Source organism: Dermacentor albipictus, chromosome 2 (genome assembly GCF_038994185.2).
Source record: "Dermacentor albipictus isolate Rhodes 1998 colony chromosome 2, USDA_Dalb.pri_finalv2, whole genome shotgun sequence".
NCBI classification, from domain to species: Eukaryota; Metazoa; Arthropoda; class Arachnida; order Ixodida; family Ixodidae; genus Dermacentor; species Dermacentor albipictus.
Genome location: NC_091822.1, coordinates 167853780 through 167870339, shown reverse-complemented (window position 1 = coordinate 167870339; position 16560 = coordinate 167853780). Strand labels below are relative to the sequence as shown.

At 49.5% G+C, this 16560-nt stretch overlaps 1 protein-coding gene across 4 annotated transcripts in view; it reads right to left on the bottom strand.

The window, feature by feature from the left end:
* Positions 1-16560, bottom strand: part of LOC135910656 (high-affinity choline transporter 1-like) — a 48044-nt gene that overhangs the window by 14843 nt on the left and 16641 nt on the right. For all 4 annotated transcript variants that reach the window (XM_065442682.2, XM_065442683.2, XM_065442681.2 and 1 more), the window contains 5 exons: positions 12562-12710; positions 11269-11418; positions 9332-9461; positions 6994-7205; positions 2814-3012 (listed from right to left, as the gene is read on the bottom strand). In XM_065442682.2, the coding sequence (XP_065298754.1) occupies positions 2814-3012; positions 6994-7205; positions 9332-9461; positions 11269-11418; positions 12562-12710 (840 nt within the window). The remainder of the gene's footprint in view (positions 1-2813; positions 3013-6993; positions 7206-9331; positions 9462-11268; positions 11419-12561; positions 12711-16560) is intronic.

Sequence of the window (16560 nt, the reverse complement as noted above, 5' to 3'; positions counted from 1 at the left end):
AGGACGCGCACTGGGCCAGCCTCCCCTTTCGCTGCGCAGCAGATGGCCTCCGACGGGCCCGATGTGAAGACGCGAAATCGCGCGTGATTGTATACTCGAAAGCAATAGCTCGAGGATCCCTGCTCACAGCGATCACGTCGCCCAAAAGCGACATTGATGAGTTGGCGTTGTGTCATCGCTTCACAAGGCATGAAAAAGCAGGATATCGGGTACGTCCCATACGCATAAAGTTTCGTGCCGACCTGCTTGGGCTTCGATTTCAGAAAGTTTGTTCTGGCTTATGGTGCTTCTCGTTTCGACCCTAAAGAGCTGCGGACCCGTCTGGCGCATGAAAATGCACGCCGCCTGTGACTAGCGAAGCGTTTCACACGAAAAACAACATTGGTCGCGATCATGAGAGCAATAAGCCAATGTACGTGTGCCTAATGTACGTGTCCCTATTACTCAATCACTGCATTCTTAGATCAACGGCCTGCAGTTAAAACACGAAGAATCCTTCAGGGGACACACACATACACATACAAAAGCTTCAAATGGTTCACCACTGCTCGTATCACACCACTTCGCAATGCGGAACGGAGCGTTAGCACATAAAAAGATAACGCTAGAAGTAAGGAAATCTGAAGATGGACCGTAGACAGCTGGCTGAGCGATAAGTCCTCAAGCGCCCGCGTTTCAATCCGTGAAGTCCCCGCAAAGATGGCGGCGAGCGCCCATCGCCTCTTTTCGTCGTCTGCCAGCCAGAGGACTTCCAGAGAGCAGCCAGACCAAAATCGTCCTGGCCGGTTCTGGCAGCCCGCGGGTTGCCAGAACCGCCCAGCCCGAGCAACACGAACGCCCGGCAGAAGTGCGTGGGGCGGTGGGCGGAGCAACCCGAGAAAAACGAAGACGCTCTGGCTGGCTCTGGTAGCCCGCGGGTAGCCAGAAGCGGAAAATCGAAGAAGCCCTCTGTCACACTCCTGTCTTTGTGCCCCGTATATGGCATGTCGTCCGCACCGCTTTCATGCATATGCTGAAAAAATTTTGGCCTCGCTAAATCGTGCCCCCCGTTCGGAGAAGATACTAGTGATCAAAGAACACGTTCGAGAGCCACCAACCAGTGTAAAATTTTACTTTCGTCGGCTCAGAGTCTTCACTACGCTTCACTAGGTTTGTACTAAGCTATAGCTCAGTGGTAAAAAGGTGTCATTTGGGTGAGTTGGTGCACATGTGCGGTGGAAAGCTACGCAACTTCATACGGACGCTTGAGCACCCCGGTTGCCGCCGTTCCCCCGCTCTACACAAGGGTGACGCCGACTGTACACAAGGGATTCCAACAGAAGATCATTATCATATGGTGGCTGACACTTGCCGGCTAAACGCCGGTGTATGTATTTTCTTTCAGCGTCCGTATGAAGTTGTGTTGCTTTCCACCGCACATGTGCACCACATGTGCACCAACTCACCCAAATGACACATTTTTACCACTGAGCTAGCTATCTTAGCATAAACCTAGTGAAGCGTCGTGAAGAGCACGGAGCCGACAAAGGTAAAATTTTACACTGGTTGGCAGTTTTCGAACGTCTTCTTTGACTACTAGCATCTCCTCCGCACAAGCGGCACGATCTAACGAGATCAATTTAGCTAGCCTGTCAGCTCAGCATATTTTAGTGCATCTATTAAAGTCTAGTATTTTGCCCCATATCTCTAGTCCATATTCTCTCTCTTGATTAAAACATCTATCTCTTAATGTACAGTTGCCTATGCCTGGCCCCGGTTTAATCTCTTCCCAGCTTTCAATTATATGGACACTCCAGGCGCAATTTTGCCGTCGACGTCGTCGTGAGGTCCCGTAAAAAATCCAAGGGTGATAACACCGTTGCCGCGCTCCGTATGCTGTATGCGCGAGCGAAAGCTTGCGAGGCTCAGCCGACGATCGCGGCCCAATCTCGCGCGCGCAAGAAAGGATTTTGGGGAGGACGCGCGCCGTCTTCCGTCGCGCGTAAGGCACCGGGGGGGGGGGGGAGGGAGAGGGCAAGACGGGAGCGGGAGGGGCGTTCTACTCCGGCGGCCGCTGCGTACGGCGCGGCACGCGGCCGCCCGTATCTTAAAAGCTATCTGCGATGTGGACAAAGTGCGCCGAGCGTTGGTAGCTTCGTATGCGCTGTGCTTTCGACGCTTAGTTCGCGTTGAAACGAGACGGAGCGCGAAGGTCAATTCGCTCGCTGCTGCTACCGCGCTTGTTGCACTCTAACGTTTTGACAGCGAGTTGCCGCGGTCATCGAGTGAGGCCTGTTCATGTTAACCTGTGCACGCGTGACACCGTACTTGTTAATTTAGTTAGTAAGCGAATGTTTAAATGTTTGTACAGCCGATAAATCCACTATCCTTACTTCGTGTAGCTGCCTACTAATGTGCTATCGCAATCGACGCTTCGTCTTTCGGGTGAAACTGCGACTTTTCTTTTCCGCCGATTATTTAAAGTGGCTCTTGCAAGTTGCTAATCTTGACCGCTGACCAGTTCACGGAGCGTTAACTGTACAGCAATCCAGATAACCATCAGCTTTAAATCGCAGCGCTTCTATACGGGGCTGGCTCGATGAATATATGGGCACTCCATTACAGTTTGCTGAGTTGTCTCGGGACTTTTGTTGCAGCAGGCATATGCTTCATCCTGTTGCAGAAGTTAGTGTCACCCAGCACCACTCACGGCCATGGCGGCACATGTGGAACATGCAGCACGGCTTCTGAGATTTGCGTGCAATCTTGGAGGCCATGCAGGCAGTGTCACAGAGGCTGCAGCCTTAATAAAGTTTTTTTTTCTAGTTTTTTACCTATGATAGAGCCATAGGTGTTGGTGTCCTTGAGGTAGAAGATGCACACGAACTGCGGGAAGAGGAGCACGTACACCACGTCCGAGCACAGTGTCCACAGTTCGAACACCGAATGCACCGACAGCGCCAGGTAGGTGGCCGAGGCGCCGATCAAGCAGACCGCGATTCGCAGAATAAAGGCCACCTCCGACTCGGACGCCTGCACGAAGAAGGAACACCGCACAGTTCACGCAGTGGCGTAGCAAGGTCGTCTGGCACACGGGGCCCATAGGTCTTCTGTCACCCCCCTCCCCAGGTGTAGCCGGCGGAAAGAGGGGTGTCTTCTGGCGTATATGACACCCCCCCCTCTCACTGGCCCCTTGCACCCGGGGCCCACGGCCCCCCGGCCCCCCCCTGTTGCTACGCCACTGAGTTCACGACAGGCGTGGGCAAAATACTTCAGATGGCGATCTGCATCAGCTACGCGCACTGGCCAGGTGGCGTCGAGGCTGTTTCAGCTTCCTACGAGTGCTAGCTGTCCACGCCAGCCGCTTGGACTTCGATAGAAATGAGACGACACTAAACGGCAACTGACGCGCGCCCGTTTCATGGCATGCTTGAACTTGGTTAGCGAAGCGTTGCCCGACCCACGGTAGCGTCAGAAAGCATTGTGGGGATTTGGGGAATTCGACGCGCCATTGCGCGGGCGCATGTCACCCATGTTTTGCAATCCTTAAGCCACGCCTTCCTCGCTCCGAACCAGTTGTCAGCGGTGGCGCTCCACTCGCGATGGTTCGCGATGAGGGCGGAGCTAGTGGCGTCACGAAGGGGCCCCTGGTGGCTGCGGCCGTGACCAACGGCCGTGACGGTAGCGACTCTCTTTCTCCTTGGGACGGCGCCCGGTACGTACATGCTTCCTCTCGTCCGCCGACACCTCTGTGACTAGGACTGAGCTCACGCACGGTGCCTTTGCCCGTGCGGGGAGCGCGTACCTCGTGTTGATCCTATCCCGACGCTAAGCCGAAGAACGGGTGCCTAGCGCTCGCGCGAGGTCGTACCACGCCGAGCCGCACTTATCGGAGGCCCAAGCCGCAGGAGATTGCCCGAGCTCTCGCGAGTTGGCCCATCGGTTATCGCGAGAGCAAGTAGCATAGCCGCCGGCACTTTTCCTAGCGGCGTGTCCCCGCTTGAGCCATGTGCTCTCGCAGCGACGTGCTACAGACGCTCCTGACTGTGTTTTCGCCCTTGGTGCGGGACCCCTTTGGTTCCCCGCCATCCCGGGACCGGGCGTTCGTGCAGTGTGGGATGCCGTTGGAGACAATAAACGGTTTCCGTCTACTTAGGGCAATACTGTGTTCTTGCGTGCGCCGCTCGGTATCCCCTTGTGGCCTGTGCTTACGCAGCGGCGCTAGAGAGAGAGAGAGAGAGAGAGAAACTTTTAATGACAAACGATTTACGTGCAGTGGTCGGAGACCCTTTAGTCCAAGGCCCCGCTGGCCTCGGCCGCCCGCTTGACCTGTCGGATGAAGGGCTGTTGTCCCGCCAGGTCTGAACTGGTTAGATGTGCCTCCCATTGCTCCATTATGTGGTGTGTTTTATCAAACGGGTGCGATTCACAATCCCAAGTAATGTGTTGTAGTGTTGGTATGCCTCCGCACCACGGGCAGTCGGGCCTGTAGCGAGTGGGGAACATGACATTCTGTAATTGAGGCTGACGAGGCCCTGTGGGTCGCTAACCTCGAACCCGTGGTGGTCGGTACTCCTGTGAGACCCTAAGACCCCACAGCATTCAGCATGTGACAGAGAGTTGATATGACATCAATGTTTGTACCAGAGTCCTTCTAGGCGAAATTTTATTAAGGGAAAATGAGACATCCACCGAAGCGGAGCTAAGTGCTAAAAAAAAAAGCCCGACGGGTTCTGTATGGGTTTCCTTTGTCTCAGTTTCCCTTTATTAATTACTTCTCTCCACCTTGCGGGTTTCCGCAGAACTGTTAGGTCAAACTCTTGCCTTTGCTGCGAGTTGTTGACAAATTCGACTTGGCCCTGCCATCTTCTAGCCGCCTGGTTAGCTCAGATAGTAGAGCGACCGCCCCGGAAAGGCGGTGGTCCCAGGTACGAGTCCCGGACCAGGACGAATTTTTCTTCAACTGCGAGGCTTTTCTTTCGAGGAACCCACATGGGTTTCCTTTGTAAACCAATTGCTATGTCTGGGTGGATGTCTCATTTTCCCTCAATTAATTACTTCTCTCCACCTTGCGGGTTTCCGCAGAACTGTTACGTGCGCAGTCTACATTCCACTAATGTGGAATTGTCTGTTGACTTCTTATGTGCTTGAGTCTGCAGACGAGCGTGACACGGGCGTCAGCAGCTGGTCTACGTCTGCGGTGTGAGCTAATTCATGCTTGTCCGCGGCATTCTGTCTGTCGGGTGAATCCAGCTCATTCGCAAGACTCACGTAAAATTGGCTGCGTATTAGTTGTCGCCACGTTGATTTCCTTGCGTTATCATGCAGATTGAGTGGTGACTGTAAGAACCCATCATCAGCAGCAGCCATTTTTTTAAGCTCACTGCAGGACGAAGGCCTCTGCCTGCGATCTTCAATTACACCTCTCTTGTGCTAGCTCATTCCAAGTTGTGCCTGTATATTCCGTAACTTGATCCCCTCGCCTAGTTTTCTGCCGTCCTCGACTGCGCTTCCCTTTACTTGGTACCCATTCTGTAACTGTAATGGTCAACCGGTCATCTACCCTACGCACCTACCGTCTACCTACCCTACCCTACCCCTGCCTAGCAGAATGTTTTTTTTTTCTCCTAATGACAGCTACACTATCGGCTACCCCGTTTGTTCCCTGACCCACACCGCTCTTTTTCCGTCTCTTAATGTTACCCCTAACATTTTTCGCTCCCTCGCTTTCTGCGCGGTCGTTAACATGTTCTCGGGCTTCTTTGTTAACTTCCAAGTTTCTGGCCCATAAGTGAGCACTGGTAGAATGCATTCGTAGTACACCTTTCTTCTCAATTATAGTGGTAAGCTTCTAGTCAGGATCTGACAATGTCTGCCGTATGCGCTCAAACCCAATTTACTTCCCCTGTAAATTTCCTTCTCGTGATCAGGATCCCTTGCGAGTAATTGACCTAGATAAACGTGCTTCTGTACAGGCTCTATATATAGGCTGACTGGCGATTCTGAATTCTTGTTCCCTTGCCAGGCTACATTATCCTTGTCTTCTGCATATTAACCTTCAATTAACCTTCATATTAATTCGTCCCCGGTGTTCCTGAACAGGACAATGTCATCTGCAAACCGAAGGTTGCTGTGACATTCACCGTTGATCCTCACTCCTAAGCCTTTCCAGACTAATAACTTGAATACTTCTTCTAAGCACGCAGAACGTGAATGGCATTCGGGAGATTGCGCCTCCTTGCTTGATCCCTTTCATGACAGGCAGATTTCTACTTTCCTTGTGAAACCTAGTTCAGTGACGCCCAGGCTCGTGTCCAATCCCCACATATGAGACACGCGAGGAAATAATAAATCTTCTCATTACAAAGCATGCTAACCTGTATGACTACATATCAAAGTCGGTATAGTAAAATAAAAAAATACGGATTTCGGTAGCTCTTAAGAGTATATAGATCAAAATAATGTAACGGCTGTATTTTTTGCGCTTCATTAGATTACGTACTACAGCCCACCGCCTACGCTATCACTAGAACTGACCGGTTGTGAGCAGCAGATGATAAGAAATGAAGCAATAGAATCGAGCGAAAGATGCGGTAGATTCACATTCTTTAACGTACATGCACCAAATCCACGGTACATAAACGTGTTGGCGTTTATTCTCCTAAACAGACTGGTGGGCTATAGTTGGTATTGCACGTTAATGTGTATTGCACGTATTGCAGACAACTGCGCAATCACGTTTCGTTGTATAGCATTTAATTGACCGCTTCACGTACATTCTAACATGTGCGCTGGATCTACATCTTTTTTTGTTGCAATTGTACACGTAATAAGACAGTTATGCCTTGAACTGGCGTCTTGCTTTCGGTTGGACAATATATTTTCCGATAACGCGATTGATTGATTGATTGATTGATTGATTGATTGATTGATTGATTGATTGATTGATTGATTGATTGATTGATCAAAAGATGCGAGCGGGACGTGGCGCAACTGTAGAATTGAACAACGCACGTCCGGCCTTATGAGCACGTTGTAGACGTTCTTGGTGACCATGGCGGAGGCGCTGAACATGGACGAGTCGGCGGACGACATGACGGCCGCCGTGATGCCCAGCATGCCCAAGATGGAGACCACGGGCGTAGTCAGGTAGCGGATCGACTGCGGCAACACGCTGGACTTGTCGCTCAGCTGCCACGGGCCCGGGTAGCCCGCTGCCGTGAAGTCTGCGCCAGAGAATGCGTGCGCGCGCATACCGTCGTGAGTAGGCCTAGAATTTGCTACCTGCAAGCTCCCTAATGGGACACTAAAGGAGAAAGTATACTTGAGCTGCGTTAGTAATTTACTACTCGATTTGCTATACTGAAGAAAGAAAGACCAACCCTTCCCCTACCGGAAAATGGGGGTAAGCGAATCTTGCCCTGCGCACACGTGACCTAGTCAAGTGTTCGACGAAAACTCCCCTGACGAGGAAACATAATGGTGCCAAGAAAACGTGCACTCGCTAAGAATGAAAGGAAGATAAAGAACAGACGTTTGGGGCCCCGTACGGTTCCCTTGCTTATATGGACCAGCACGGGTCCCATGCTTATATCTTCGTTCTGTTCAAGGGACCCGTACGGGGCCCGAAATGTCTGTTCTTTATTTTTCTTTTATCCTTGGCGCGTGCACATTTTCATGGCACCAGTACACCTGACCTTCATCAAGGGTAAGTAACCCACAGGTAACGGTGACAGATTGCTTCGGCCTCCCGCTCCCTCAACTCGGCGTCGTCTTCACGTTGCTGTCGGATTGCCTCGGCTCGGGCGACTCTAACGGCTGGATCGGCGCGCCGATGGCGAGCTCTCTCACAGGCGAGTTTTAACCGCCGCTCGTCGAAGACTGCCTGTTCCTCTGGAAACGCACAAGCCGTGGCCGTCCCATCCGTTTCCGGAAACTGAACGAAAACGAAGCCGGCGCAGAGCGCGATACCCTTTCTGCCCTTTCCCTCCCCGGCGGAAGCAAAACGGCTGTGATTGCGCGCGTGGCATGGCATTGTGATTGGATGGTCGCGCGCGTGGCATGAGCGCGCGCCTATGCAGCTAGAATCCTCGCTGACTCAGGCTCCGGCGACGGCGCAACTGTCAACTCAACTCATCAAACCATCCTTTCTCGCAGCTGCTCTGCTCTGGGAGCAACTGGGTTTTGTTTGCGTGACCACAACAACGCCAGCGAAACTTGTGAGCCAATACAACCTGCGCTTGGAAAGCCCCTCTTAGCCCGAAGTGGGAAAAGACGCAAAAGCGAAGGACAGGTGACGACGCCGCCTTGAAGTTGCCGCACCAACAAATCGTGACGTCACGGATATTGAATGCGTCTGCTGGAGCCTATAGTTAATCCTTCATCGGTAAAAAGGGACATCCATCTTTTTTTTTTCTAGGAGAGGCAAGGACTGCAGTTTCAGAAAATTTTAAAGAGCCACAGTGGCCCAAATGCGGCAGAATACTTGTGAAATCCGTGCTGTCACACCGACATACCGGCATCGAGGTTTCGGCGCGAAATTAACAAAAAGAAACGAAAAACGTAACATTGCCCATCATTTTTTCTTCTGATGATGATCGCAAATTGTCGCAAAATTAATGAGAGCATAGTTTTCAAAGAATACTTTATCACAGTCGATAAATGATTTATTCTTTCTTGTTAGTGGCTCCTTCAGAGGCGGACTACAACGAAATAGTAGACCGTGTAAAGAATGGTAGTATCGGACAGTTTAGATATGGAACAGCCACCGTTTGAAATTTCACGCATGCACTACAAGTGGGCGGGCTGCGAAAATTTCCCAAAAATAATCGCCAACGCATGGCCGAATGCTAAATCTTGTTGCCTCCTCGTAGATAGAAATCAACATATACTTTAGCGGTATGGTAATAAAGCAAAACATCAACATAACAAAAATAGTAACAAAGCATCGCTAATACGAGGGGAGAATCCTACCCCCTAAAAAGAAACTGTTTCCGAAAGAAATGTTTGTATTAAGAAAAAAGAAAACTCGTTCCTTTCAAAACAATATCGATCGGCGTCAATACACTTGTCCGACCTTTTCTCCCACTGTTCGAAGCAACTCATGGCGACCCAAGTCAACGCCGCCGCATTCAGACACCCTGCACGCTGTGGTTATCCCTGTTTCCGCGCTTCTGCGTCGTCCGCAGTGTTAGCGCTGCCGCATGCGCACACATTTCAGAGTAACGGACTCACCGCATATACTTGCGCTACTAACAGCGCTAAAAACGCGACAAAGAAGACGAAGCATACACGAAACAGTCACTGCGGTATAAACAGCCCTCTCCATCTGCTATCAGCAATGACTGCGTACTTGTCGTCTTAGCTGCTGCTCCGATGATCATCGGTGGCAAGGCCATGAAGACGCATCCTATGGCGGCCACATAGGAAAGCACCTGGGCGGCGAAGTCGCTCTTGCAGCCCAGTATGCATTGAAAATAGACCTGTCCGGGCGAGACCGTCATGTCAAAATTGTGAGGCTTGAAGGTGTGCTGAAGAGAGCTGCCAAATCCATATATGTACAATGTCCAGTGCACTTCGAGAATTCTGTTTCTACATTTATTAGACGAGAAAGAATCCCTTGTCAGCGGAAGAAACTATTGTTTCTGTTTCAATGTTGCGCAATGAATTTTTTGTAAATTCGTTAGCAAATAGGCCAGAGAAAACTTTAGAAGCGGTTCATTTAAAGAAGTCTCAGTTTCGCCCGAAAGGCGAAGCATCGATTGCTATAGAAAATTGGTGGACCGTTATGCGAAATAATTATAGTAGTTTTACCGGCCGTATAGATTCGTAAACATTCGCTTACTAACTAAATTCACAAGCATCATGTCACGCGCGCACAGGCAAACATAAACACATCTCCCTCAATGAGCGCGGGCATTCGATGTTGAAACGCTGGCGTGAGGAAGAGCGGCAGCAGCAGCGAGCGAATTGACCTTCGTGCTGCCTCTCGCTTCAACGCGAATTATGCGGTGAGAACACAGCACACACGAAGGTATCAGCCTTCGGCCCACTTATAGAGTCTGCCCTCATCGCACATTGCTTTCAAGATAGGGCCCGTGTGGCCGGGCTCAGCCGCGCCATATGTAGCCGCCGCCATGGCAGAGTACACCTCCCCGCTCTCCCTGTGCTTCCCACGCGGTGGAAGACGGCGCGCTTCCTCCCCGCCTTGCTCCTTTGCGAGCGAGAGATCAAGTCGCCATTCTGGACTCACTCTCGCACGCTTTTGCTGCAATATATGGCGCGCGGCAACGGTGTTATCGCAGTTGGCCTTTACACGGAACATCACGCCGACGCCGACGGCGGGAATGCGCCTTGAGTGTCCACATGATTGATATATCAATGAAAGATGATAAAACTGCTTTACTGATTACAAGCAGAGCATATAGTTGGTCTTTCGGACCACTCGCTTGAACGTGCACGACCTTCGCCGTTCGTGCCAAAGAGCCAAGCGGAGGCAGCCAAAGGACAGTAGGCTCCGAGGCACTGCAGCCGAGCGCGCCGGATCTACGTGTCTCCTCACAACAGAATTCTAGCGAACGGTGTGGCCATACAGTTCTCACATTTTGCCCGGAGCGCCTATGCTGCAATGCTCACAGGAGAGCAGTGCCATTCTTAACGTTCTCTTAGGGGGAGACAGATCCCTCTCCCTATTCTTTTTCAAGCTTCCCGTTTATATTGCAAGCTGTTTTTCTTTTTGTTCATACAAACTGGCGATGTTTGCAGTCGGTGGGTATGGTGCGTAAGCGCTGCGTGCTCATTGTTCACAATTTTGTAGCTGTTTGAGCGAGTTCTTTCCTTCATATGGTTAGCATGCGATAAACAAGGACAAATAAAAAAAAGGAGAGAGAAACGGGGCATAGACGTAGCGTTGAGTTTCAACTGATATTTTATTAACGTATACCTCGCTAGATATTGTATCTAGGATGTACGGTCGCCCCGCATGCTCCCCGCATTCCCATTCCTAACCAAAAATTCAAAATTTTCAAGTTCTTGTTCAAGCTCATGTGTCCTTGTTCCTCTCTTCTTTGTTGTTGTTTATCGTGTGCGACGCATATGAAGTATCCATTATTCCTCGACACCTGGTACATCACCCATTCGTACCTGTTGGATCGGTAAAGTGAACAACACATTTCTTCGGGTTGGGAGGGATGGCTTCTTTTGAGAGACGCCTATTCTGCATTCCTGACTTGCCACTGGCTCTGCAGTCATATTTAGTGCGATTTACCCTTTAGCCTCCTCCTTACCCACCTGCCACGGGATGCCTCCAAGAGCGGTCATAAGAAAGGCGTCGAACAGCTGGCCGGCGTTCGCCATCGGAATGTGGCCGAGCAAGTCGGTCTGGGGACCGGACACAGTTCCCACGCCGCGGCCTTTCAGGACGTACGGCACGCACATCCACTGCGGCATCAGTAGACACAGCGGCACGCATGTAAAATCATGTCAGTGTTCATTAGATCATTTCTTTTACAGCGAAGCTGTTAGCTTCTATAGTTGATCGGGATTTCTTGTCGACTCGTGCTCAGCCAAACCTAGCGGCTACGGTCACTCAGACAAACCTTAAACGGCAGCTGGAAAAAGAGCTTTACCTATGAGTTTCCGCGTAAAAGATTTATGTTTTCTAACATATTCGAATTACAATCCGAAGCCATCACGTCTGCAGCTTGTGCGTAAGTCGTACCTCACAAATTTTCTGACGCAATGTACGTTGAAAATTTCAGTAAGTTCAGTCAGGCACTTGCGATTGGCGGAGAGCTATAAGAATGAGGGTATATGCTACACTTCCGCACACGTGCGTGCACGCGTGACGTACGTGGCGCACAGTGTACATGTCCTTGAAGCGTGGGCGCTCCGTACGTTGCAACTGTCGCACAGCGTGCGCTGCCACGGTAATCGACATTATGGCAAACACTGTCCAGAAAGAGTGTCGCCACCTAGTGGCCGCGACCACTCAGACAGCCTTCGAAAGGCAGCTAGAAGCTAGAAAAAAAAAAAGTGGGGGGGGGGGATGACGCCACTAGACAGCGCACCTGCCGTTGGTGGCGTGTGGAATGACGTCAATCGGAGCAACCCAATGGCAGATAGGTAGGCCTCGTATACGTAGGTTTGCCGAACAGCAGCGTGAGCCGTACAAGCAGCGGCGCGCTGCCTAAAGTGCTGCCAGACCCGAGGAACTACGTGCGCAAGGGCCCGAGCATGTAATCTCGTCTAAGGTCAGTTGGGGTGGCGGTACTTGTCTAACGTCGCTTGTGCTTGTCTAACGTAGGCAACAGCTTCGCTGTACATCCGCCTTCACCGAGTGAAACGGAGGCGGATTTTTTTTTCATATTTACCTAAGTAGTTTGAGTATACCGTGCATGAGCATTAAAAATCTCCCTTAACAATGAGTAAAAACGCTTCAAATGGCGTATTCTGTGCTTTGCGTGACTTTCGAAGTACTCTTTCAAAGCGAGCCCATTGATCGATTACCGCGAACAACTTGAGCTCAAGTGGTCTGCTATGCATTTGTCACGAACGCACCGTGAAAAAGACATCATTCTTTACCAGGAATACTGCCGTGGTGCACAGCTGGAGGACGTCGGTGTAGGTGATGGAGTAGTGGCCTCCCAGCGCGGTGTAACAGAATATGGTCGTCGCGGCAAGGATGATGAAGAGTTGCGAGTCCACTTCCATCATGGCGCCCGCCGTGTCACCTGCGGCGCCGAACACGTGAGGTTACGTACCATTACGCAGTGTCACGCACACAGGCGATACTTTAGCGCGTAAGCCTCACAATAGTCAGCAATGATTGCTCGAAGACCTAACCTTTGATATTTGTTTTCGTTTTCAGGCTCTGGCGAATAGCGTCGGCGTTATCCGAGGACTGCGCGCACATACGCTGCGGTATTACTGAGTGTTGCATAAAATAGGAGTGGCAGGTATGCGCGACACTTCAAGCTAAACCGATAGCCGATTACCGCTCACATTTGTTACAAAAGGTAGTATTTCGTAGAGGGTTCAGTTTAATACGACCGGTTGCGACCATTACTTGCGTTTTTGATCGCAATAGAAACGAAGTGTGCCTCGTCTGCGGAAGCGCTTTGTAAATAAAGTGTCGATTAACGCCGCATTTCACGATAGCGGTTACAGATGGCGCCACCTTTCCGTATTCAGAAGAACGAATTTAATTTATAAATGTAAGGGGGGGGGGGATATAGAATTCACTCATACATACCGTTGACATTTCGTCGGTAATATACAGGTTATCAATGCAGGCGATTAAATTAAAGCTGCAGCAAAGGTGGGCTGAACATAAGTGGCATATTGGGAGAACTTCAGGATGGCTTCAGAATCGGTAGGCGTCCGGATGATTACGTATTTGTTCTTACTCCCTGTATTGAAATATCCGGAGGAGAAATGAGACCTTTAAATGCGAGTTTTTTAGACATTAATGGAGCATATGACAACGTATACATACCGCAACATCTTGTGGGAAATTTGAAACAGGGAAGCAACCCACAACATAATAATGGGATATTCTCGAAGAAGGCGTGGGCAACGACTGTTACAGCCTTTGGGAGAGATTTAACTAGAAAATACAGTTTGCGTTGAATTGGAAGGGATGAGGAGCGAGAAGAAAGCGCTCATATCAACAAAGGACTGAGGCAGGGGTGCCCTTTATCCCCACTGCTGTTAATGATGTCATGGGGAGGAGGAAAAGGGCGCTAGAGAGAGTATCGGGTTTATTCTCTCATACAAACAGGCAGGTATAGTAGTATACAGCAGCAGCTTCCAGGTTTGTTTTATGCTGACGACACTGTGTTGCTTGGTAACAGGCAAATTTGTACGCAACATCTGGTTAAGATTCGGGGATAGGAACGTGAGAATTTGGCATCGAAATATAGCGTTTAGAAAATCACGTTTTATGATATTCAATAACAAGTGCGAGTAGACAGTGTCAACACAGGTCCAGGAAATACCTCAGGTAAAAGAATACAAATACCTTGACATATGGTTAAACAAAGGATATAGATATATGGAAACACAGGAAGAAACAATAATAGCAAAGGGGAAGAGAAATGCGGCAATAACGAAACACAGAGCGCTATGGAGCTTCAATACTTGTAAGTATGAGGCGATCCGAGGTACGTGAAAATGTATAATGGTTCCAGGAATTATATTTGAAAATGCGTTTCTTTGCTTGAAGTCAGGGGTACAATCAGGACTCAATGGCAACCAAAGGTCAGTGGGACGCCTAGCATAGTGCACTCACGGGAACACTACAAATGAAGCTGTGCAGGGTGATATAGGCTGGACAAGTTTTGAATTGAGGGAAGCTCCGAGTAAAATTGATTGTGAAGAACGACTGAGGAGTATGGAAGAAGGTAAATGGGCTGGGAGAGTGTTCAGGTATATTTATGGGGAAAACATTGACTCACATTACAGGAAAAGAACAGTGAAGCTTACCAGCAAGTATGCGACCGGTATAGTAAGCAGCATGGCAACAAAGAACGTCAAACACAAAGTCAGAGAGGCTGGACGATGTCATGGTTTGTGGCAATTGAAAAGAAACCTGCTATGAGTAACAACCTAAGAGTAATAAAAACTCAGAGAAGCTCGTTACTTTTTGAAGCGAGATAAGGATGCCCTAAAACACGTAGTTATAAAGCGAGGTACACCAAGGAAGAAGAAGCATGTGCTTGCTGTGGTAAAGCTAGGGAAAAGACGGAGCATATGTTATGATTGGAATGTAAAGATATCAGCGTAGCGATAGATTTAGGCTCCTCCGGCCTCCTTGAATCCCTTCGGTTCAGGGATAGCAGGGGGAAAGTAAATCTCTGCAATAAAGAGTAATAAGAGGGGATTGGAGGTTTGATGGCAGAAAAGGAGGGAGACCACAAACAACGGAGGCGTGCAAAAACAAATTTCCCAATAGTGGTCCCAAATGTCAATGCATTTCTCCGCAAAGTTCGGGAATCGCTATCTCGAAACTGGTGTCATACTGACAATTCGTTCCAAGTGGATGCGCCTTGCGAACTCCACGGCTACAATTTGTAAATTGCAACATGTACCCTATGGTAATTAGTTTAAAATCGAATTAGTGGAAGTTTGTTAATTAGTGGATTACGTATTTCAATTTTTTGTGCAAGTAATGTCGACCTCTTCGAGTAGACCAGCTAATGAACTAGAACTGTGCTGTCAGCAAGCTTCAAATTTTGTTGAAAGTGTTCGCTGAAACACCCCGTATATACCAAGTGAACGTTTCGCAGATCCAGTGATTTACAAGCATTCGAAACGAACGGGCTACGTGCGAAACCTCTACATACTTCGAAAGTTCCGGCAACTGTTCGGCGGAAGGCAGGACCCCGGGCCGGTTAAAACATCGTCAGAGTGGGTCAAGAAAGAAAAAACCTAACTTATCGTCAGGGAGGGTTAAAAGTTTACAGTTTTATGGAACCGGATTGAGCGCAAACGAACGAAATGTAAACACGCGGAATCGAGGCGATCAAGCCCTCATTACACTCTCCTGAGCTATTTTCTTGGAGTACTCATTTGAAATTAAAGGACTAAATTTAGCAGTTCGGGTCCTTCTTTCGTTTTTCGCCACAGTCAGGCACCAGTAGGTTTTATTTCCGCGCGTATGCAGATATTTTTTCACCTCCCGAATGCCGCGGCGCCGCGGTTTAGCGTGGGCGCCGTCTGCTACAGGAACTTCCTAGGTGGCGCGCGCGGCAGATGTCGCTACCTTGGAAATTATAGAGGGACCTTACATACACGGCAGCAGCAGCGCCACATGGTGTAACACGGTACGCTGCTAAATCACAACGCATTAGAAAAGTTTTTGCATTGCGGCATAAATAAAATTGTATCTATTATGGGCTAGTAATGTTATTATCAACGCCTTCGTGACAGAAGTTAGGTAGAACATAACATTTCTGTGCTTGGCCTCCGAGATTGCAAAGCCACGATTCGGGATGTCGCGGTTTTGTGCATGGCCTCTGAGACTGGGCAGCACGCGTTGTCTAGTCTATGCGTCTACGGTGTCCCGATGCTTCGCAACACATGTTTCTATACTTACAGCACACATCACTAATAATTGCCACACTTCTATTAGATATATGTTTCACGCATTTTACAGTGACTAAGGTTTTAGTTTTCTTTACAGCCACAATACATCTACTATTAGGAATGTATTACAACGGGTACATTTTCATTTACCCATTCAAAACTCATATGTCTACTTGCACGGCGCTTTTGGGCCGTGGGACATCGCTGACCTTTGCGCAAATAAAAAAAAAACCCAGCGATTATTACGATACTCCCTAACGCGAAATATGAGCGCAGCTGTATACGTGTTTTCATTTCGCGATATGTTGACTGGCGCGGACAATCTGTCTCGTGCAGTATACGTTGCAAATGGAGTGAAGTGTGGCACGACTGCCTCGCTAGTCGGGAAATTGCGAGAGGCAGCGAGTGGGTGACGCGTGGGTGCGATTCACAGCAGCCGCCGTCGACAGACCTCCCGGACCAGTGTGTCGGATTGGAACGAAAACAAAAACGAAA